The following is an 18,048-nucleotide window of genomic DNA, read 5'->3' as shown; positions in this document are numbered from 1 at the left end:
GGGCCTTCTAATGGGGGAGACAGGCAGACAGATAATTGCAATGCAATGTGATAAGTACAAGTATAAAGGTATGGTCAAGATTCTCTGGTAACAAGGAAGAAGGAGAGCCTTTATACTGCCTGCCTGGCCAAGTCTAGGCTGACCAAAATATTTGGGATTAGGCAAGTAGGCAAGTGGAATCCAGGCTATGAGTCACAATTTATGTAGTTGGCTTCATCAATTTTGACCATTCTATTATGGTTTTTGACTACATTTTCTTCCTGGAAGTTACGCTAGCACCCCAGAGAGGGGGAATTAGGAAAGGCTTCCCGAAGCGGAGCCTCTGAAACAATGATTAAGAATTCTATCGGTACTGTGAATGATATTTATGTAGATAAAATGAATATTAAAAATTCACATGCTTTATTCTGTAACAGTGCTAGTTATTATAGTACCCTGTCAAAGAAAATTTATTTGAGGAAAATGTCAGCTGCCCTAAAATTCTTTCTGGAACTAGAAGAGTATAAACAAACAAACAATGAAGCAAATACATGCAAATAACTTCTTCAATTTTAGTCAAGTTATCAGGGAGTAAAATTGATTTCACTAGGTTGGGGTGGTCTTTAAACTATCCACTAATGATTTTGGTCCCTTTTGGTACCATGAAATTCACTAGTTCTGGATATTTATAGTTCAAAGAGACAAGCGCTCCAGCAGTAAAGGACATTGGAGAAATGGTTTGAGAAACATTTCTTCATCTGGTCTTACTCATAAGAAATATTAAACAAATATTTTACTGAATTGGCTTGATACATATCAGGACAGAAAATGCAGAAGCTGGACTACCAGTGAATCTTGTCCCAGGCATAAATTAATTGGATTATAATTTATATATTGTCTCTGAGGGAATGAACTGAATAATCTTGAATAGATTAGAGTGTTTCAAGAACAGAAACAAATGCATATAGAGACTAGAAAGTGTCTCTTTTTCCTTGTATGGTGCAGGCAGTTTCCGCTTATGGTTGGAGTTCAGTTAAAAATATTTCTGGCTTCAGGGAAAACCATAGAACATATGTTGTTGTAATTTAGGATGAGTAATTATGTATATAAAATGCACTATGTAGAAAAATTTCATAATTTTTCACTGTTAGATCCATAGGTAAGATCCCTAGACAGTGATCCCAATATGCCATTGGGTGGGCAAATAGGAGGCTTTTGGAACTTCTGTGTTTTCCAGATTCACCAGTGAGAGATGTTTCATTTTGTGTGTCTTAAAAGAATTTTAAACTGAGAGAATGTTATACTAAAAGGTAACATTTTATACTGAGATAATATTTATAATAGCTATCAGTTACTATAATAATATGACACTCAAAAGAAGTTTAAAATTTAATAACTAGGGAAAGAAAATATTGCTTAAAATGTTTTGAAACTGTGAATTATGTCTAAATAACACGTGAATTTCTTTAGGATTTTTGAAGGCGTCCATAAAGAATTCTCAAGTCCTTGTCCTGACAATTCTTTCTCTATCAGGATTTGTGCTGGGACAACTGGCCTATAATTTTATTGAGGTATTGTATATGCAATAAATTAGAGAATAAAATAAAATACGAAGACCAAACTGAGATCCACTCTCAGCCTTATCCCTGAATGTATGGACTTCTTTATGTGAGCAGTTACTTGAAAAATTGAATCTAGTATTAAAAATCTTGAAAATGAGAAATTGCCTGGTAAAGGAGACATATCATCAGAGAAGCTTAAGATAAAGCACTAATTTGGAAATTTTTACTTCATTTTTGTCGTCTTCACCATCTGCCTTTGGAGCCTTGCTCTTATAATTCCTCCCCTACATATTACACTGGCTGCTATTCTCTGGTTCTCTCTAACACCTGTAGAGATCCTAGCTATAAGAGTATATTTACATGACAAGTCATGGTTATTTTCAAGACAAGGCATGGTTCTTCTTTTCTAACTACCAGATTAAATGTAAAACATTGATCACATAATGTATAATATAGATGCAAGAAAAATTTTTCATTGGTTTATTTACTTATTAACTCTTGGTTTCAAATGCATAGCAATGTGATCAATAACAATTTGTCTCCACTCAATTCCTTTAGTTTTTAAAAACTGAGATAATACTTTACATATCTAGGACTGTAAAAGCCTTTTGTCATTCTTCTGAAATACTATTACTACTAAACATTTTGGGGCATTTGCTCTGTTTTCCCTTTTAAGGACTTTGTTTTAATTTATTAACTCCTTATTAATTCAAGTTAATTCTTTTATCTTCATAACAGCTCAGCTCGAGTTAATTCATTTATCCTCATAATAGAGTAGCTATTCTATTCCCATTTTACACATGAGGAAACTGAGGCACAGAAAGGTTAAGTAATGAAGATTAAAGGGCCAAAATATACTTTTAAGGAGTGAATATTTATAGAGCACCAATAATGGTTGCTGTAAGTGTTTTCTATTCTCTGTATTCAACCTTCATGATTTATGCCCTGTATACACAATTTGAACTATTACCTATATATTATTTTTCCCTGTTTGACTTATTTAAAGACCTTAAAATCCTAAGCAAATTGCTGTGAAATTGTAATCTGTTCAAGCTCCCCAGTGCACATTAAAATAAATATCTTATAGTTAAATAAAAAAAATACTTACCAAGCTAAGTCATCCACTTAAAATCATTTCAGCGATCATCAATGGTGAGATTACCGCTTTGGAAAACGCTGGTTATTTAACACAAGCAATGTTCATGTAACCCAAAAATACCCAATTATCTGGAGTGAATAGAGGACCATATAAATAACCTGCCTGGATGGGTAGATTAATAAATGTACTACGAGACCGCCAGGACTGCCTTGTAGATTATCTTTCATTAGTTACAAACTGGAATATTCTAAAATTTATGTCAATTTTAATAGCATCAACCTAATTTCTAATACTTGAAAATGGCAGCAAACTAACTTTCTTATTTGCCTTTGCTTCTTTAGATTCACAAAATTGTCTACCCTCTTCTAAGAACCCCAAGCTTTTCACTTTATTGTTATTTTCTACCTTTAATTATATTTATGGCTGCTTTGGACGTGGATTTTTATATCCTCAAGAATGTGTTTTGGCAGGTAAGAACATAAATCTCCCATTTTTAGTCAGTTTACTCTCCTTATTCTGTAGTTAAAGAAAGTGAGAGGGGTTACCGTTTGCTGAGTGATTGCTCTGAGTAGGCGCTGAATAAATATCATCTCCATTTTATGTGAAGATCCTTAGCGGTCACAAGACTGATAAATGGCAGCACCTGGTTGCTAATCCTACATCTGACTTCATCTTGACTGTATCTGTAAATTAGTCCCTGTTTTCACTGTTAGGATTGTTTTATTTCCATCCTTTTTTTTTTATTCTTAATCTTGTTTGCCAGACTATTTTATTGGTCCTTTCAATGAACATCTTACTTCTTTTGCTTTTACTGCCTTGGAGATTATCTTTCATTCGTTACAAATTGGAATATTCTAAAATTTGTGTTGAGCGTAATAGCATCAACCTAATTTACCCTGTTGTAACTTTTCTAACATCTTGAGTTGGATATTTAGTTGATTTTTAGCCTTTTTCTTTTCTATTCTGTGTATTTAATGTTTTAAATTTCCCTATAAGTATGTCTTTAGCTGCACCCACCTGGTTTGATTTTGTTTTCATTATCATCCAATTATAAAATTTACTATTTTTATTTGGTCCATTAATTATTTAGAAGTTGTTTTAAAATGTTCAAATATGGCTTTTTATTATGATTTTTCTTATATTGTGATCAGATAGTGTTGCTTGTATATCATCCTTTTCCTTTCAAAATTTTGTTGTTCTTATGCTTAGATATCTTATTGATAATATACAATTTGACTTTGTTATTTTATCCAAGTTGAGAATCTCTTTGGAAATAAAAACTGGTTTTAGTACATTAATATTTACTGTGATTAAAAATAGATTTAGAATGGGTTGTTCAGTGGTAAAATGCTTGCCTACCATGTGGGAGACCTGGGTTTGATTCCTGGCCCATGCATTTCCCCCCCCCCCCCCCCAAAAAAAGCTCTGAGCAGAAATTTCATTAAAGCAGGTTTATGGATAGGAAATAAGCACTTGGAAAAATGTTCAACATCATAAGTCATTAGAGTAAACAAATTTAAACCACAAAGAGCTACCACTACACACCTATTAGAATGTCAACAACAACCACCACCACAACAAACCTAGTAATAACAAGTGCTGGTGAGGATGTAGAGAAACTGAAACTCTCATACATTGCTAATGAAAATACAAAATGGTTCAGCTACTTTGGGAAAACATTTGACAGTTTCCCATAAAATTACACATATACCATATGACCCAGAAATTCTGCTTCTATATATTTACCCATGAGAAATGAAAACTTATGTTCACACAAAGGCCTCTATGCAAATCTTTATAGTAGTTTTATTCATAATATCAAAATCTGGAAACAACCCAAATGTCTTTCACCTGGTGAATGGACAAATTGTGGCACATCCTTAAAATGGAATATTATTCAGGAATAAGAGAGGAATGAAGTATTGATAGACACCAATGGAAGAATTTCAGTTGCATTATGCTAAGAGAAAGAAGCCAGACTCAAAAGGCTATATGTTTAGGGTGGGCCATGGTGGCTCAGCAGGCAGAGTTCTCGCCTGCCATGCTGGAGACTTGTGTTCGATTCCCAGTGCCTGCCCATACCAAAAAAAAAAAAAAAAAAAAAAAAAAAAAAAGGCTATGTGTTTATAATTCCATTCATAAACCTTCTGGAAAGGGCAAAACTATCACTATGAGTGAATGTTTTAGGCTGATGGATCTAGTTTTTTTTTTTTCCTTAATCGTGGTGGTTACATGATGTATGCATTTGTCAAAACTCATAAAACTACATACTAAATGAAGTGAATTTTACTGCATGTATATTAAAAATAACTTTACACGGAAGGCAAGGAAACAAATGGACATTTGCACACAGATGTTTATAGAGGCATTATTCACTATTGCCAAGAAATGAAAACAGTCCAAATGTCCATACACAGAGGAGTGGCTAAACAAACGGCGGTATGTACATACAATGGAATATTATGCAGTTGTAAGACAGAATAAAGTCATGAGGCATGAAACAACGTAGATGAACCTTGAAGATGTTATGTGAAGGAAATTAGCCAGAAACAAAAGGACAAATATTATATGGTCTCACTAATATGAACTAACATTAATGAGTGAATTTTGAGATTTAAAGTTGAGAACACAGGTTATCAGGAGACAGAAGGAGGGTAGAGTTTGGGCATTCTGATGCTGAAGGAGTACAGAATGATCAACAGTATTGTGAAGATCCAGAAATGGATAACACTATACTGTCTGAAGCCTGCACAAATTGCAAGCACATTTAACAAAGCTGAGTGTGAGTATGGTTGAGGGAGGAGGGCTGGGGGCATGTATGACACCAGAAGGAAAGAGAGGATAAAGGCCGGGACAATATAGCTTAGCAAAGCTTAGAGTGGACAATGACTAAATGTATAAATATAAGAATGTTTTTGTATGAAGGAGAACAAATGAATGTCAACATTGCAAGGTGTTGAGAATGGGATGGTATATGGAAAAGATATAATCAATGTAAACTAGAAAAAATTAACTTTAAAAACCCAAAATAAATAGATGAGTATTTATTTCTCATATATTATTTTGTGCTTGTATTCAATAGCTTTTCTGTTCCTTTTCCTCATTTTTTTCTTCTTTTGCCAATCAAATATATTGATTCAGTTTTCTTTAAACCTTTTTTCCTTCTGCTGGTTTAAAAGTTTTATGCTCCGTTTTTTTGTGTGTGGGTCAGACATTGCTGATTGCCTTATACAATATGCCTTTTCACTTTCTCATTAACAGAAACTTACTAATTTTTATTTGGTATGGCAGTGGACCCAGTATAAAATACTACATTTCTCAAATCCCTGACAGCTGTGGTAGCCTCAGAATTCAGTTTAGTCAATGAAATGTGTACAGAGTTTTGCTATATAAAGTTTTTAAAAAGCCCTTAACCAGGGAGCAAAATCAGCAGGTATGTGCCCTTTGTTGTGACCTCTCTTTGTGCCTGGAGCCCTCCAATGGAGGCTGAAGGAGGAGTATCCATTTTGAGATTGTGAAGTGATGGACATAAGGATACACATTAAGGATGGTTGAGTAGAAAGAGAAAAAGATCCTAGGTTCTTGGTGACATTGAGGCGCTACCATAGTAGCATACTGTTACTTATTCTGAATTTATGATTACCTGAGAAAAATAATCCTTTCAATTATTGATGCTCTAAGTGGTGTTTTCTGTTACATGCAGCCAAAATTACTAGATTTCTAAATAGTAGAATTCTTTTAGTGGTTCCACATACGTTCTAAATTCTGGATTTTTACCCTCTTCCTTTGGATGGGCCATTTCATATTTCTTTGTCTCATAATCTTTTGTTGCACTGTACATTTTAATATTTTGAAATGTAAACTCTGTGATTTATTCCTTGAGATGTCTGTTTCTTAAGGTGCATCCAGCTGGTGATATGACAGAGATTGTTTTTGATTGTCAGGAGCTAACAAAACCAAGCAAATCAAAGCAAAAAACACCTTTCACTGCCTTTGCAAATTGGCTCTGTATTAGCTATTGCTCTCCAGGAGAATTTAGCCCTCCTATCAGGAAGATCAGCTCAAGGTGAAAGTAAGGTGCAGGGTCCTTCCTGCCTTTTCTGGGCCTGTGACTTGTCATGCATGGGCTTGTGCTTGTTAGTGACCTTAGCAGCTCCCCTCTGTACAGTAGTTTAAATGTCTCCCATACTTCTCAGGAAATAGAACATCTCCCTCTCCCAGGTGTTCTACTACAGGACTTAAAGCAGATAAGCCTTTGCCCCGGGCCTCCTGCCTCTATTATTTCTTAGCTACTTTGGCGCTCTCAAGCTGCTTTTGCCTGGATGGCAAATTCTGGAACCAGGGCACTTGGGGAGAGGAGTTTCCTAACTTTCCCAGCAGGATCAAGGCTAGGGACCTGCAAAGGTAGTGCCAGGAGGCTCTAAACTGTATTGGGAAGGGAGTTTCTTCCATGGCTCCCCAAAGCTGTACTTTCTTGATCAGCAAACACAGCTCTTCAACTGCCCTTTACAGCTCTGAGGAAGTATACCATCCAAGTATCTTCTGCCACCTTTGTCTGGGGCAGATTCCATCAACGACCACCCTCAGAGCCAGGATTGCAGTGATCTGAAGTAGCTAAATCTAAAGCAGTGTTCAGAACTGTGCTGCCCACCCTACCCCCCACCCCCTTCTTAGGAAACTGGATTTTTATGTCCCTTTCTGGCACCAGCTATGTCAGAAGCTGAATCCCACTGCTGCCTGCCAGGAGAGTGGTTGATGGGTAGCGGCAACTGCTGCATAAAGAGAGCAGTTTACTGATATTTACTGTCATTCACTAGCCTCTTTCTCTTGCTCTTCCTTGGAGGCTGCACAATGTCCTACTGGACTCTAGAGTTTTGAAATAATTTCAGACAGTTCTGGCCTGTGTAATAGTTGTTCCGGTGAAGGGGCTGATTCCTAGAGCTTCCTACTCTACCATCTTCCCACAATCTTCCAGACTGTTTAAAACACAAATCTATCACTCAGTATAAAAGATAACTCTAATCCTATGTCTTAAAGACAAGAGTAAAAGGGGAAACCCTCTTACATTTATTTCATAAGAACTGTTTAACCTTTATCAAATTCTAGACAAGAATAATGAAGGAAAGAAACATTAGGAGCCATTTTACTCATGAATATAGTTGAAAAAATCCTATACAAAATATTGGCTCAATGATCCAGTAATATATGAAAAATGGAAGCATGACAAAGTTTTATTTATCTCAGAACTGCAAGGTTGATTTAACATTAAAAAAATCTCTTGCTGTTCTTCATGTTATTAGGAGAATTAAGAAGAAAAGCTAATTGATTATCTCAATAGATATGGAAAAATCATTTGATAAAAATTGATGTTCAAAAATCAATTGATAAAAATAAGGACAGAAGAAAACTTCCAAAAGCAAACTGGCCTTTCAGAAGTAAAGCTCCAGGAAATAAGAACATGATACTATGAAAAGAAACAAGTACCAGAAAGAAATTTTAAAAAATTGAAAATAAGATAGTTGAAATAAATCAATTCACTAAAAGGACTAGATGGGAAAGATGTGTATATTTCACAAAAACTAGGAGAAAATGCAGAGGTACAAAATGAGAAATGATAAGAAAATTAGAGGCTTAATATGTGAGCTAACATTCAACTAATGTTAGTTCCAGAAAAAATAAAAACAAATGGAAGAAATTAATGAAGACTCATGTAGAAAATTTCCTCAAAGAACAAGAATACACATGCATGTGCATGTATATGTACTATATATAATTCCAGAATCTAAGTGCCCAAAATAGTAATTTAAAAAATTATTATGGCAATATATACATACACATATATATATAGTACAAAATATCCCATTTTAACCACTTTCATGTGTACAATTCAGTGACATTAATTATATTCACAATATGTGCTATCACCCATCAATTACCAAAACTTTTTCATCATCCCAAACAAACTCTGTACCCATTAAGCTATAACTCTTTGTGATGGGCAATTTCATGTGTCGATTTGGCTAGAATATGGTGTCCAGTTGTTTGTCCAGCAAGAACTGGGATACTTGTTACTGTGAGGATATGCTGTAGATGGACTTAAATCATTAGACAGTTGATTGCATCTATGGCTGACTACCTCTACAGTTAACAAAGGAGATTGCCTGCAGCAATGATATGGTCTCCTCATCCAATTAATTGGAGGCTTTAATGTTAGAACTGTAGCAGTCAAAAAGAAGAATTTCTATCTCTACTTAGCCAGCCAGCTTCTCCTAGGAAATTCATTTTCACCTTCATGGAGTTTCCAACTTGTAGCCTGCCCAACCCAACAGAATTCAAACCTACCAATCCCCCATATTCATGTGAGCCAATCCTATAAATAATCTCTTAATAGTCACACATGCACACAAACACACCCACACACTATCTCCTATTGATTTTGGAACCCTGACCAGTACACTCCCTATCACTACCCTATTCCATCCCGCGCCACTGGAAACCTGTAACCTACTTTCTGCCTCCATGAATTTGCTATTCTATGTATTTCATGTAAGTGAAATCTTTGTCCTTTTAAATCTGGCTTATTTCACTCAATATGATGTTGCCAAGGTTCATTCATGTTGTATCAGGTATCAGAGCTTCATTCCTTTTTATGGCTCAGTAAAATTCCATCATGTGTATATGTGTGTGTGTGTGTGTGTGTGTGTGTGTGTGTATGTATTTTCTCCCATTCTATAGGCTGTCTTTTCAGGTGTTCCATTTTAAGAAATTTTGATATTGAGAACTATTTAACTCTCATAGTAACAAGATAGAATCACATTTGTTTGAGAGGGATGGCTTCTTTGTGGCAGGAAGTTAAACCAGAATACCTTTTAAAGTAAACTTCCAGAATAATTTTACAAAATATATAGTCAAAATGTGCTTTTAGGATGAAAGTAAATGCAGTCATGCCATCTTCAGATGTTCAATCTAATACTGTGTTATGATTTGGTTTCACAGGTCTTATTGACTGGAATCATTAGCTTTTGTACAACATCCATCTTAATTGGATATGTGGTTCTGGAATTTAATAAAGAATCGTGGGATTTGCAATCTTGCCTACTTTTTAGCATTACTCTTGGCGTTACTGATCCTCTTCATTCTGTGAATTCACTGAAAAATATTGGTATGTCATTTATTTCTCTCATCTTGGAGATTATATTTTCTTGCACAAATTATGCAAGAAGAGCAGGTATTATACATACATGCCATTTATTTTCTTGGAGCACCAATTGATTTGAAGTTAGCAATGCAAATAAGATAACTGAGGGTCTGAGATAAATAGCATCAGTTATAATCTCAAAGGATTTTGTAGAAGAAAATGTAACCTTTCTAGAATGTGATAAAATTGGCATTTCTCTTATTCCATTCCACTGAATTCTAAACCACAAAGCACAGACTCTGCTCTAAGGTAATGAACTTACTTCCCAAAAGAGAGGGAAAAAAAAGGATACCTAGGGAGATTTTTCCAAGCAGCTGAGCCCTTTGAACAGATAAATAGTGAGGAGAAAAGCAGTAAAGATACATTCTTGCACCCAAATATGTTATTCAATAAGAGCCTATTCTCAAGAGGGTCTAGGGGTCCTGATCTACTACACATCTCATTTGGAAAAAGATAATTTCACTCTGAAATATCTCCCTATTGTCATGTTTCTTTAATGTAATACTAAAAATATGAAATGGTTTTTGCTATGGTTTCTGTTTCTGACTCAGAAATATTTTCCTAACCAATTTTAAGACATTGGTTGTATTTAGTGGAATATATTGCCTTATGATAGGAGTGAGAAACCTCCCACCTTTCCAGCAAGTGATATTCCCATTTAGACCCATTTATATTCCATTCACACACACATATACACACATATATGTTTTTGTATAATTTTATACTTAATGTTGGGGAAACATAGGAGATGTTATGATACCTTTTGTTGTGGTATTATAAATTGTCACAAGGTAATTATATTTCTCAAAGAGTCTGGTTCTGCACTCTCTATAAATAATTCTTAGATGGTAATTGATTTGTAATTCTGGGTCTATCTAGTAAGACAAATTTGACTCATTTTTATGTGAGAAATCACTCCCACTTATATATGATGCTGGAAACATATTGTTCCTTTGTGTGAATTATATAAATATTCTTTTCTTCGAAATAGTTTACTTCTAATTGTCATAATTTTTAGATGAAAAATATTTTTGCCATATGCCTGAAATTATCACAGTAGCATCCAAAATTATAATTTCTCCAATGACAACAAAATTATAATTTCTCCAATATCCAATTAGATGTGGTACCCTTGTGTACTGTAAAACCTGTACAACCTTAATCTGAGGTGGACTGACTGAAAAAACTAGTAGAAGTTCACCTGTAAATGAAAAGGAACTTGTCTATTCATTAGCTGTTTTAAAAGAGCACATAAAGTTCAAAATATTTTCATTTTTAAGCAAATTCAGAGTAGGAGCTTGTAAAGGAATATGACACAAAGTTTTAGTCTGCTCTAAACTGAGTTAAAAGAATTACCTGTTTAGAAAAATACTTTAACATTAAAATGGTTCAATCTGTGTCATTGAATTACATGTTTTTAAAAATCTTTTCATTTTCCAAGTGTTACAATGAAAGAATGTGTTACTTCCATATTAAGCCAATAAACAAGAGGAGAAGTTATTCTTGTGGTGTTTCACTGTTAAAAATAACTACAAATAAAATTTCATACTTTGTACAACAAACCTTAATTTTGTTTATCCCTGAATCACTTAATATGGAGGAAGAATTAAAAGCTTTCTGGTTCAACTGTGCTATTAATTTCAAACTTGTTCAATCAATATTTTTGTGCTTTCTGTTATAGCTGAAGTTGGTGTTTTGGTTTGCTAGTGCTGCTGGCAATGCAATATACCAGATATGGGTTGACTTTTATAAAGTGAATTTAGTAAGTTACAAATAAACAATTCTAAATTTACAATAAAAACGTCCAAACTAAGGCATCCAGAGATAAATACCTTGACTCAAGAAAGGGTGATCTTTCTTGAGACAGAATTGACAAGACTAAAAAGAGAGGAAGCTATAGTTTCTGGAAGAAAATACCACACTTGAAAAAAACACACACACAAAAAAACATCCACAAAATAACAACAAAAACAACAAAATGGAATTAAAGCCTACCAGAATTTACAGCTTATTTTCAATGGACATACATCTAGGGGATCATCTCTACAAAGCAATCAGGCTGATAACCTCTGCCAGCTGAAACTCAGAACTTCCCAGAAGCACTCTCACCTCTCTTAGTTAAAAAAAAAAAAGAAAGAGAGGCCAATCTGGGAAGGCACAGGGTTGGTGTGTGCTGGTCCTTGTATCCAATTCCATTGCTTTCCGCTTCTGATTCCAGTGGTTTCCTCTCTAAGTGTCTGTGGGTCTTCACTTAGCTCCTCCTGGACACAGCTCTGGGTTCTGGCTTGCTTAGCATCTCATAGGAAGCACACAGCGATGTCTGCTGGGCTCTGCCTCTTCAAATGTCCGTGTGTAGGCACGCGCTCTTTCTGCCGTCCCTCCAAGCATCTCCAAATGTCTACGTCTCTGTTGGCTCTCTAGTGATGCTTTTCTCCAAAATGTCTCCCCTTTTAAAGTATTCCAGTAAACTAATTCAGACCTTGAATGGGTGGAGTCACATCTCCATCTAAATAAAATGTTGTACCCATAGTTGGGAGTGTCACACCTCCATGGAAACAATCCAAATTTTCCACCCCACAATACTGAATCAGGATTAAAAATAACATGGTTGTCCCCACAAGACTGGATCAGGAAAAAGGACATGGCTTTTCTGGGGCAGATAACAGCTTCAAACCAGCACAGTTGGTAACAAGTAGCAAAATGAGTTATCTTGCCTTTTATTATCTTTGCTTTCTTTGTTTTCTACAATAATGCAGCATGAAAAATAGACGTAAATAGACTTAAAATTGATCTACAAACAGACAATGAGTAATCAGAAATTATTTACCTTATCATTCAAGACACCTTTGCAAAGATAGATAGAGCCTCAATATTCTGGTGTTTTATATCTTCAGATCAAATACTGGAAAGCAGAGATTTCTTTTCTTTTAAACCATGTAGAATATTCTTGGGAAAAATTAGCTATATTTATTTAATTATTATGTGTTTCAAAAGACTCAAGAGGAAAAAGTAAAATCTTCATCAGTCCAGTTCTCTTTGGATTAAAAAATATATACAGTACCACTTCATATGATCAGTTTGGATTTAGACACAATGGCTTCTATGAAAACATCTGCTTTTAAAAATATGTAGATGTGCAATCCTTTCTATGTCAATTAGAAATTGTATCAGTTTGCATGATGTGCCACAGTGGATCTGATGTTCTCAAATTTGGGGGTTATGCTTATAAATTAAAGAAGTCCAGAAGTAGGCCATCCAGGGCTGGTATACAACTCCACAAAGTCATCAGGCACATGAAGTACAGGGTCAGGGTTTATCTTCATACCTGAAATAGCTAAAAAATAAATTGACAAACTATATGAAAAAAAAACCAGTTCTCAGATTTTGGAATCAGGCAGTGCAGGCAGTGATCCCTGAGAAAGGGAAAAAAGAGGTGAGCTTTGTTTGCCACTGCCCGAACTTACTAAGAGAGAGTTTTCTGACCTCAGCACAGGGGTGGGGAACCAAAAATGGTTTCCTTAAGTGGAGGAGATGGAGCTGGCAGTCAGGGAAGGTCAAGGAAGCCAGAGTGTGTGTATGCAGCAAATTATCACAGAGATGAAAGCTGCACTGAAAGGAGTTCCAGAGATCTACACAGACTACCCCTTGAGTCTTTGGTTACATGTAAAGAAACTGCCTAAGACCAGGGAAAGAAAACATTTAAAGGAGCAGAGAAAACAATCTCCTTCATATTCCTTTTAGCCAGAATGGGAAACTTCATAATTCATGGGACATCAGGTAGAGTAGTCAGGAGGGTATTGCTTTAGGGGGCTATTGCCTCAGTAGCAGGAAAAATTAGCTTTAGACCAAAGGCTGCTTTGGTCCTACCTTACAGAGCTTAAAAGCTAACCTCAAAAGTTTCAAATTGTTTCCAGGTAATTTAACTGCATTTTAAAACAAAGCTCAAGAATACTTATAGGAATACAAAAAATCCAGCACCTAAAGGTAAAATATATAATGTGTGGCATCCCAAATTACCAGGTATACAAAGAAATAGGAAAATATAGAAAGTATGAAAATAATAAGTAGAAACAGACATAGCAGTGATATTGATGATAGAATTAGCAGACAAAGACATTAAAATGATTATTATAACTATAGTCCATATGGTAAAAAAGTTAGAGGAAAGGTTGAGTGTAGGGCTAGAATTAGGTCATACCAGCTTATGAGAGCCAATTGTTAAATATTCAGGAATTTTGTGATCAGGTTGATAAATTATTTGTTTGAAATTAGCTATAGTGGAATGTTTACACATAGAAATTGGCAAAAACTTCAATTTAGCTTTTTTAAATTTTGGAGAGTTGCTCTATAAGCACACCATTGGACACGGTGATGTAAAAGAAGCCCCAAACTACAATGTCTGAGGTGAAAGATACATTCAACAGATTAGGCACGGCTGAAAAAAGGATTAGTGAACCTGCAGACATAGCAAAGAAACTGTGCTGGTTTGAAAGGAAGTATGCCCCCTAAGAAAACCATGTTTTAATATAAATCCCATTTCATAAAGGTAGAATAATCTCTATTCAATACTGTATGTTTGAAACTGTAATGAGATCATCTCCCTGGTTGATGTGATTTAGTTAAGAATGGTTGTTAAACTGGATTAGAGGATGACATGTCTCCACCCATTTGAGTGGGTCTTGATTAGTTTCTGAAGTCCTATAAAAGAGGAAACATTTTGGAGAATGAGAGACTCAGAGAGAGCAGAGAATGCAGCAGCACCACGAAGCAGAGAGTCCACCAGCCAGAGACCTTTGGAAATGAAGAAGGAAAACGCCTCCCGGGGAGCTTCATGAAACAGGAAGCCAGGAGACAAAGCTAGAAGATGACACCGTATTTGCCATGTGCCCTTCCAGCTGAGAGAGAAGCCCTGACTGTGTTCACCATGTGCCTTCTCACTTGAGAGAGAGACCCTGAACTTCATCGGCCTTCTTGAACCAAGGTATCTTTCCCTGGATGCCTTTGATTGGACATTTCTATAGACTTGTTTTAATTGGGACATTTTCTCGGCCTTAGAACTGTAAGCTAACAACTTATTAAATTCCCCTTTTAAAAAGCCATTCTATTTCTGGTATATTGCATTCTGGCAGCTAGCAAACTAGAACAGAAACTATCCAAATGAAACATAGAAAAAGACTGAAAAAAGACAGCATAGTTGAACTGAGGGGCCACATAAAACAGCTTAATATATAAGTCCTCTAAAGGAGACAAAAGGAGAGAGAGGAACAAAAAATATTTGAAGAAATAATGGATGGAAATTTTCTAAACTTGCTGAAACTATAAAGTTACAAGTTCAACTCAACAAATCCAAGGCACAAGAAACATTAAAAAACAACACCAGATACATAAAAATCAAATCCTTAATGCCAGTGATAAAGAGAAAATCTTAAAGGCAGCTAGAGAAAAAGGCACATTATATGTGAAGGAAAAAAATAATATAACAGACTTCTATTGAGAAACAAATACAAGCCAAAAGAGAGTGGAGCAACATCTTTAAATACCAGCTTAGATCTGTTTTCAGTGAAAATACATTTCAAAAGTGAGGATGAAAAAAACAGTTTTTTTTTTTTTTTAACATTTTTTATTGTAAAACATAATGCGTACAAACAGCACTAAATTTCAAAGTACATTTTAACAAGAAATTATAGAACAGATTTCACAGTTTGGTATGGGTTAGTTTCACAATTTCATATTTTTGCTTCTAATTGCTCCAAGACACTAGAGGCTAAAAGAAATAACAATAAACTGATTCATCAGTCGTACTAATTTATTAAATCCTATCTTCTCTGTTTGATCTTTCTCCCAATCTTTAGAGATATTTGGCCTATGCCCCTTCTAACTTTTTCATGTTGAAAAACGGTATCAACAATATGGGATAGAGGGATGGAACTAGTTGATGTTCTTGGAGAGGCTGGTCGCTCTGGGTTTCAGGACTTATCTGGCCTAGGAACCATATGGAAGTTGTAGGTTTCTGGAAAGTAAACTTAGTGTGTGAAACTTTAGTAGAATCTCAGATTCTGCTAAATCTGTATGCATTCTACTAAATTAGTATGTGTTTTTTAACAAACCATAGCAATTAGCAACATCTAGCTGAAGTTCTTATAAGAATAGCCTCCAGAATAATCTCTTGACTCCATCTGAACTCCCTTTGCCACTGATACCTCATTCTGCTACATTTCCTTTCTCCTTTTTGGCCAGCAAGGCATTGTTGATCCACAGTTCCAGGGTCAGGCCCATCCCTGAGAGTAATTTCCCTTATTTCCAGGGAGACTTTCACCTTAGGTGTCATGTCTTACGTAGGGGTTAGGATAATGATTTTCTTTGCAGAGAAAGGCCACATGTGAGAACAAAAGAGGTTTTCCAGAAGCAAATCTTAGGCATAATTATAGTAGGCTTAGCTTCTTTGCTACAGAAATAAGTTTCATAAGAGCAAGCCTCCAGATCATGGGCTTGGCCTATGAGCTTGGGAGTTCCTAACCTTTGAAAGAGTATCAGGGGTTTTCCAGATGGGAAAGTTTAATAGCTCTTTAATTTTTTCCTCTCGTCCCTTAAGAGACTTTACCAATACTTTTTAGTTGTCTGACCAACAGACTCTGGCATGTATCTGGTTATTACATTAAGCTATTCAGAATTATAAGCCCTCATTTCTATTCTGTACTATTGTGTTCCAGTTGCTAAAATGAGCTATCCAGGCAGGTTGAGTTAGATTGTGTGATACAGGAAATTTCGGTGTTAGACAAAATAAACCTCTCTTCCTTTGGTCTAACGCAGTAGATGAAGTTCTAAAATATATACAATATCATTCTTTACCTTGCACTCTGATTTACCTTAGTCCCAATCAGATCATCTTTGTTAAAAAAGGCTTTCTTTAAAAAAATGTCTTCCTTAAACATACAAGAGCTGAAAGAATTTATTACCAACAGATTTGCATTACAAAAAATGTTAAAGGAAGTTCTTCAGTCAGAAAGAAAATGTTATCAGATGAAAATTGGAATCTACGCAAATGAATGGAGAACACCATAACTGTAAAAGATATATAGTTAAAGCAAAAATGATAGAAATGTATTCTTATGTTTTTATTTACTCCTCCATCCTTTGTGTGTGAGTTCCATCCTTAGGATCAGAAGCTGACTGATCAAGTTCTGGCATCATATTTGTATTTCTGATAAGACAAGGAAAAAGGCCAAGGGTGTGACTCCCCTCTCCAAGAAATTTCCCAGGAGCCCTATGCCGTACATTCCATTTATGGTTTTATGGCCACTATTAGAAGCCCAAGAGTTGGGGAAAAGTAGTTTTTAGTTGGACACATTGCCACCGAAAGTGAAATCAATTTTTTTTTCTTTTCACCAAGGAAGAATATATCCATAAATTATATATCATTAGGCAATTAATCCGGTTATGTTTCCCATTAAACTTAAATGCTAGTGAATTTAAGTGTCAATAACATTTTTTAAAATTTTTTATTAATTAAAAAAAATTACAAGAAACAAACCTTCTGAACACATACACTCACAATTCACAATATCATCACATAGTTGCATATTCATCATCATGATCATTTCCCAGAACATTAGCATCAATTCAGAAAAAGAAATAAAAAGACAACAGAAAAATTAAACAAACAGAAAAAAAAAATTTTATAGACCATACCCCTTACTGATCCCTTTCACTGATCACTAGCATTTCAAACTAAATCTATTTTAACATTTTTCCCCCTATTATTTATTTTTATTCCATATGTTCCTCTCATCTGTTGACAAGGTAGATAAAAGGAGCATCAGACACAAGGTTTTCAAAATCACACAGTCACATTGTGAAAGCTATATCATTATACAATCATCATCAAGAAACATGGCTACTGGAACACAGCTCTACATTTTCAGGCAGTTCCCTCCAGCCTCTCCATTACCTCTTGGATAACAAGGTGATATCTACTTAATGCATAAGAATAACCTCCAGGATAACCTCTCCACTCTGTTTGGAATCTCTCAGCCATTGACAATTTGTCTCCTTTCACTCTTCCCCCTTTTGGTCGAGAAGGTTTTCTCAATCCCTTGATGCTGTGTCTCAGCTCATTCTAGCGTTTTTCTCAATCCCTTGATGCTGAATCTCAGCTCATTCTGGGATTTCTGTCCCACGCTGCCAGGAAGATCCACACCCCTGGTAGTCAT

At 35.4% G+C, this 18,048-nt stretch overlaps 1 protein-coding gene across 5 annotated transcripts in view; it reads left to right on the top strand.

The window, feature by feature from the left end:
• SLC9C2 (solute carrier family 9 member C2 (putative)) overlaps positions 1 to 18,048 on the top strand; it is a 101,847-nt gene that overhangs the window by 1,715 nt on the left and 82,084 nt on the right. For 4 of the 5 annotated variants that reach the window (XM_077156998.1, XM_077156996.1, XM_077156995.1 and 1 more), the window contains exons 3-5: positions 1,450 to 1,550; positions 2,982 to 3,110; positions 9,637 to 9,802. In XM_077156998.1, coding sequence (XP_077013113.1) covers positions 3,060 to 3,110; positions 9,637 to 9,802 — 217 coding nt within the window. In that variant the 5' untranslated portion in view covers positions 1,450 to 1,550; positions 2,982 to 3,059. Of the gene's footprint in view, positions 1 to 1,216; positions 1,290 to 1,449; positions 1,551 to 2,981; positions 3,111 to 9,636; positions 9,803 to 18,048 lie in introns of all 5 variants that reach the window. The other variant, XM_077156997.1, reaches the window with a different exon arrangement.

The sequence above is a fragment of the Tamandua tetradactyla genome, chromosome 4 (assembly GCF_023851605.1).
Source record: "Tamandua tetradactyla isolate mTamTet1 chromosome 4, mTamTet1.pri, whole genome shotgun sequence".
Classification (NCBI taxonomy): Eukaryota; Metazoa; Chordata; class Mammalia; order Pilosa; family Myrmecophagidae; genus Tamandua; species Tamandua tetradactyla.
This window is presented reverse-complemented; position numbering and strand designations above follow the sequence as displayed.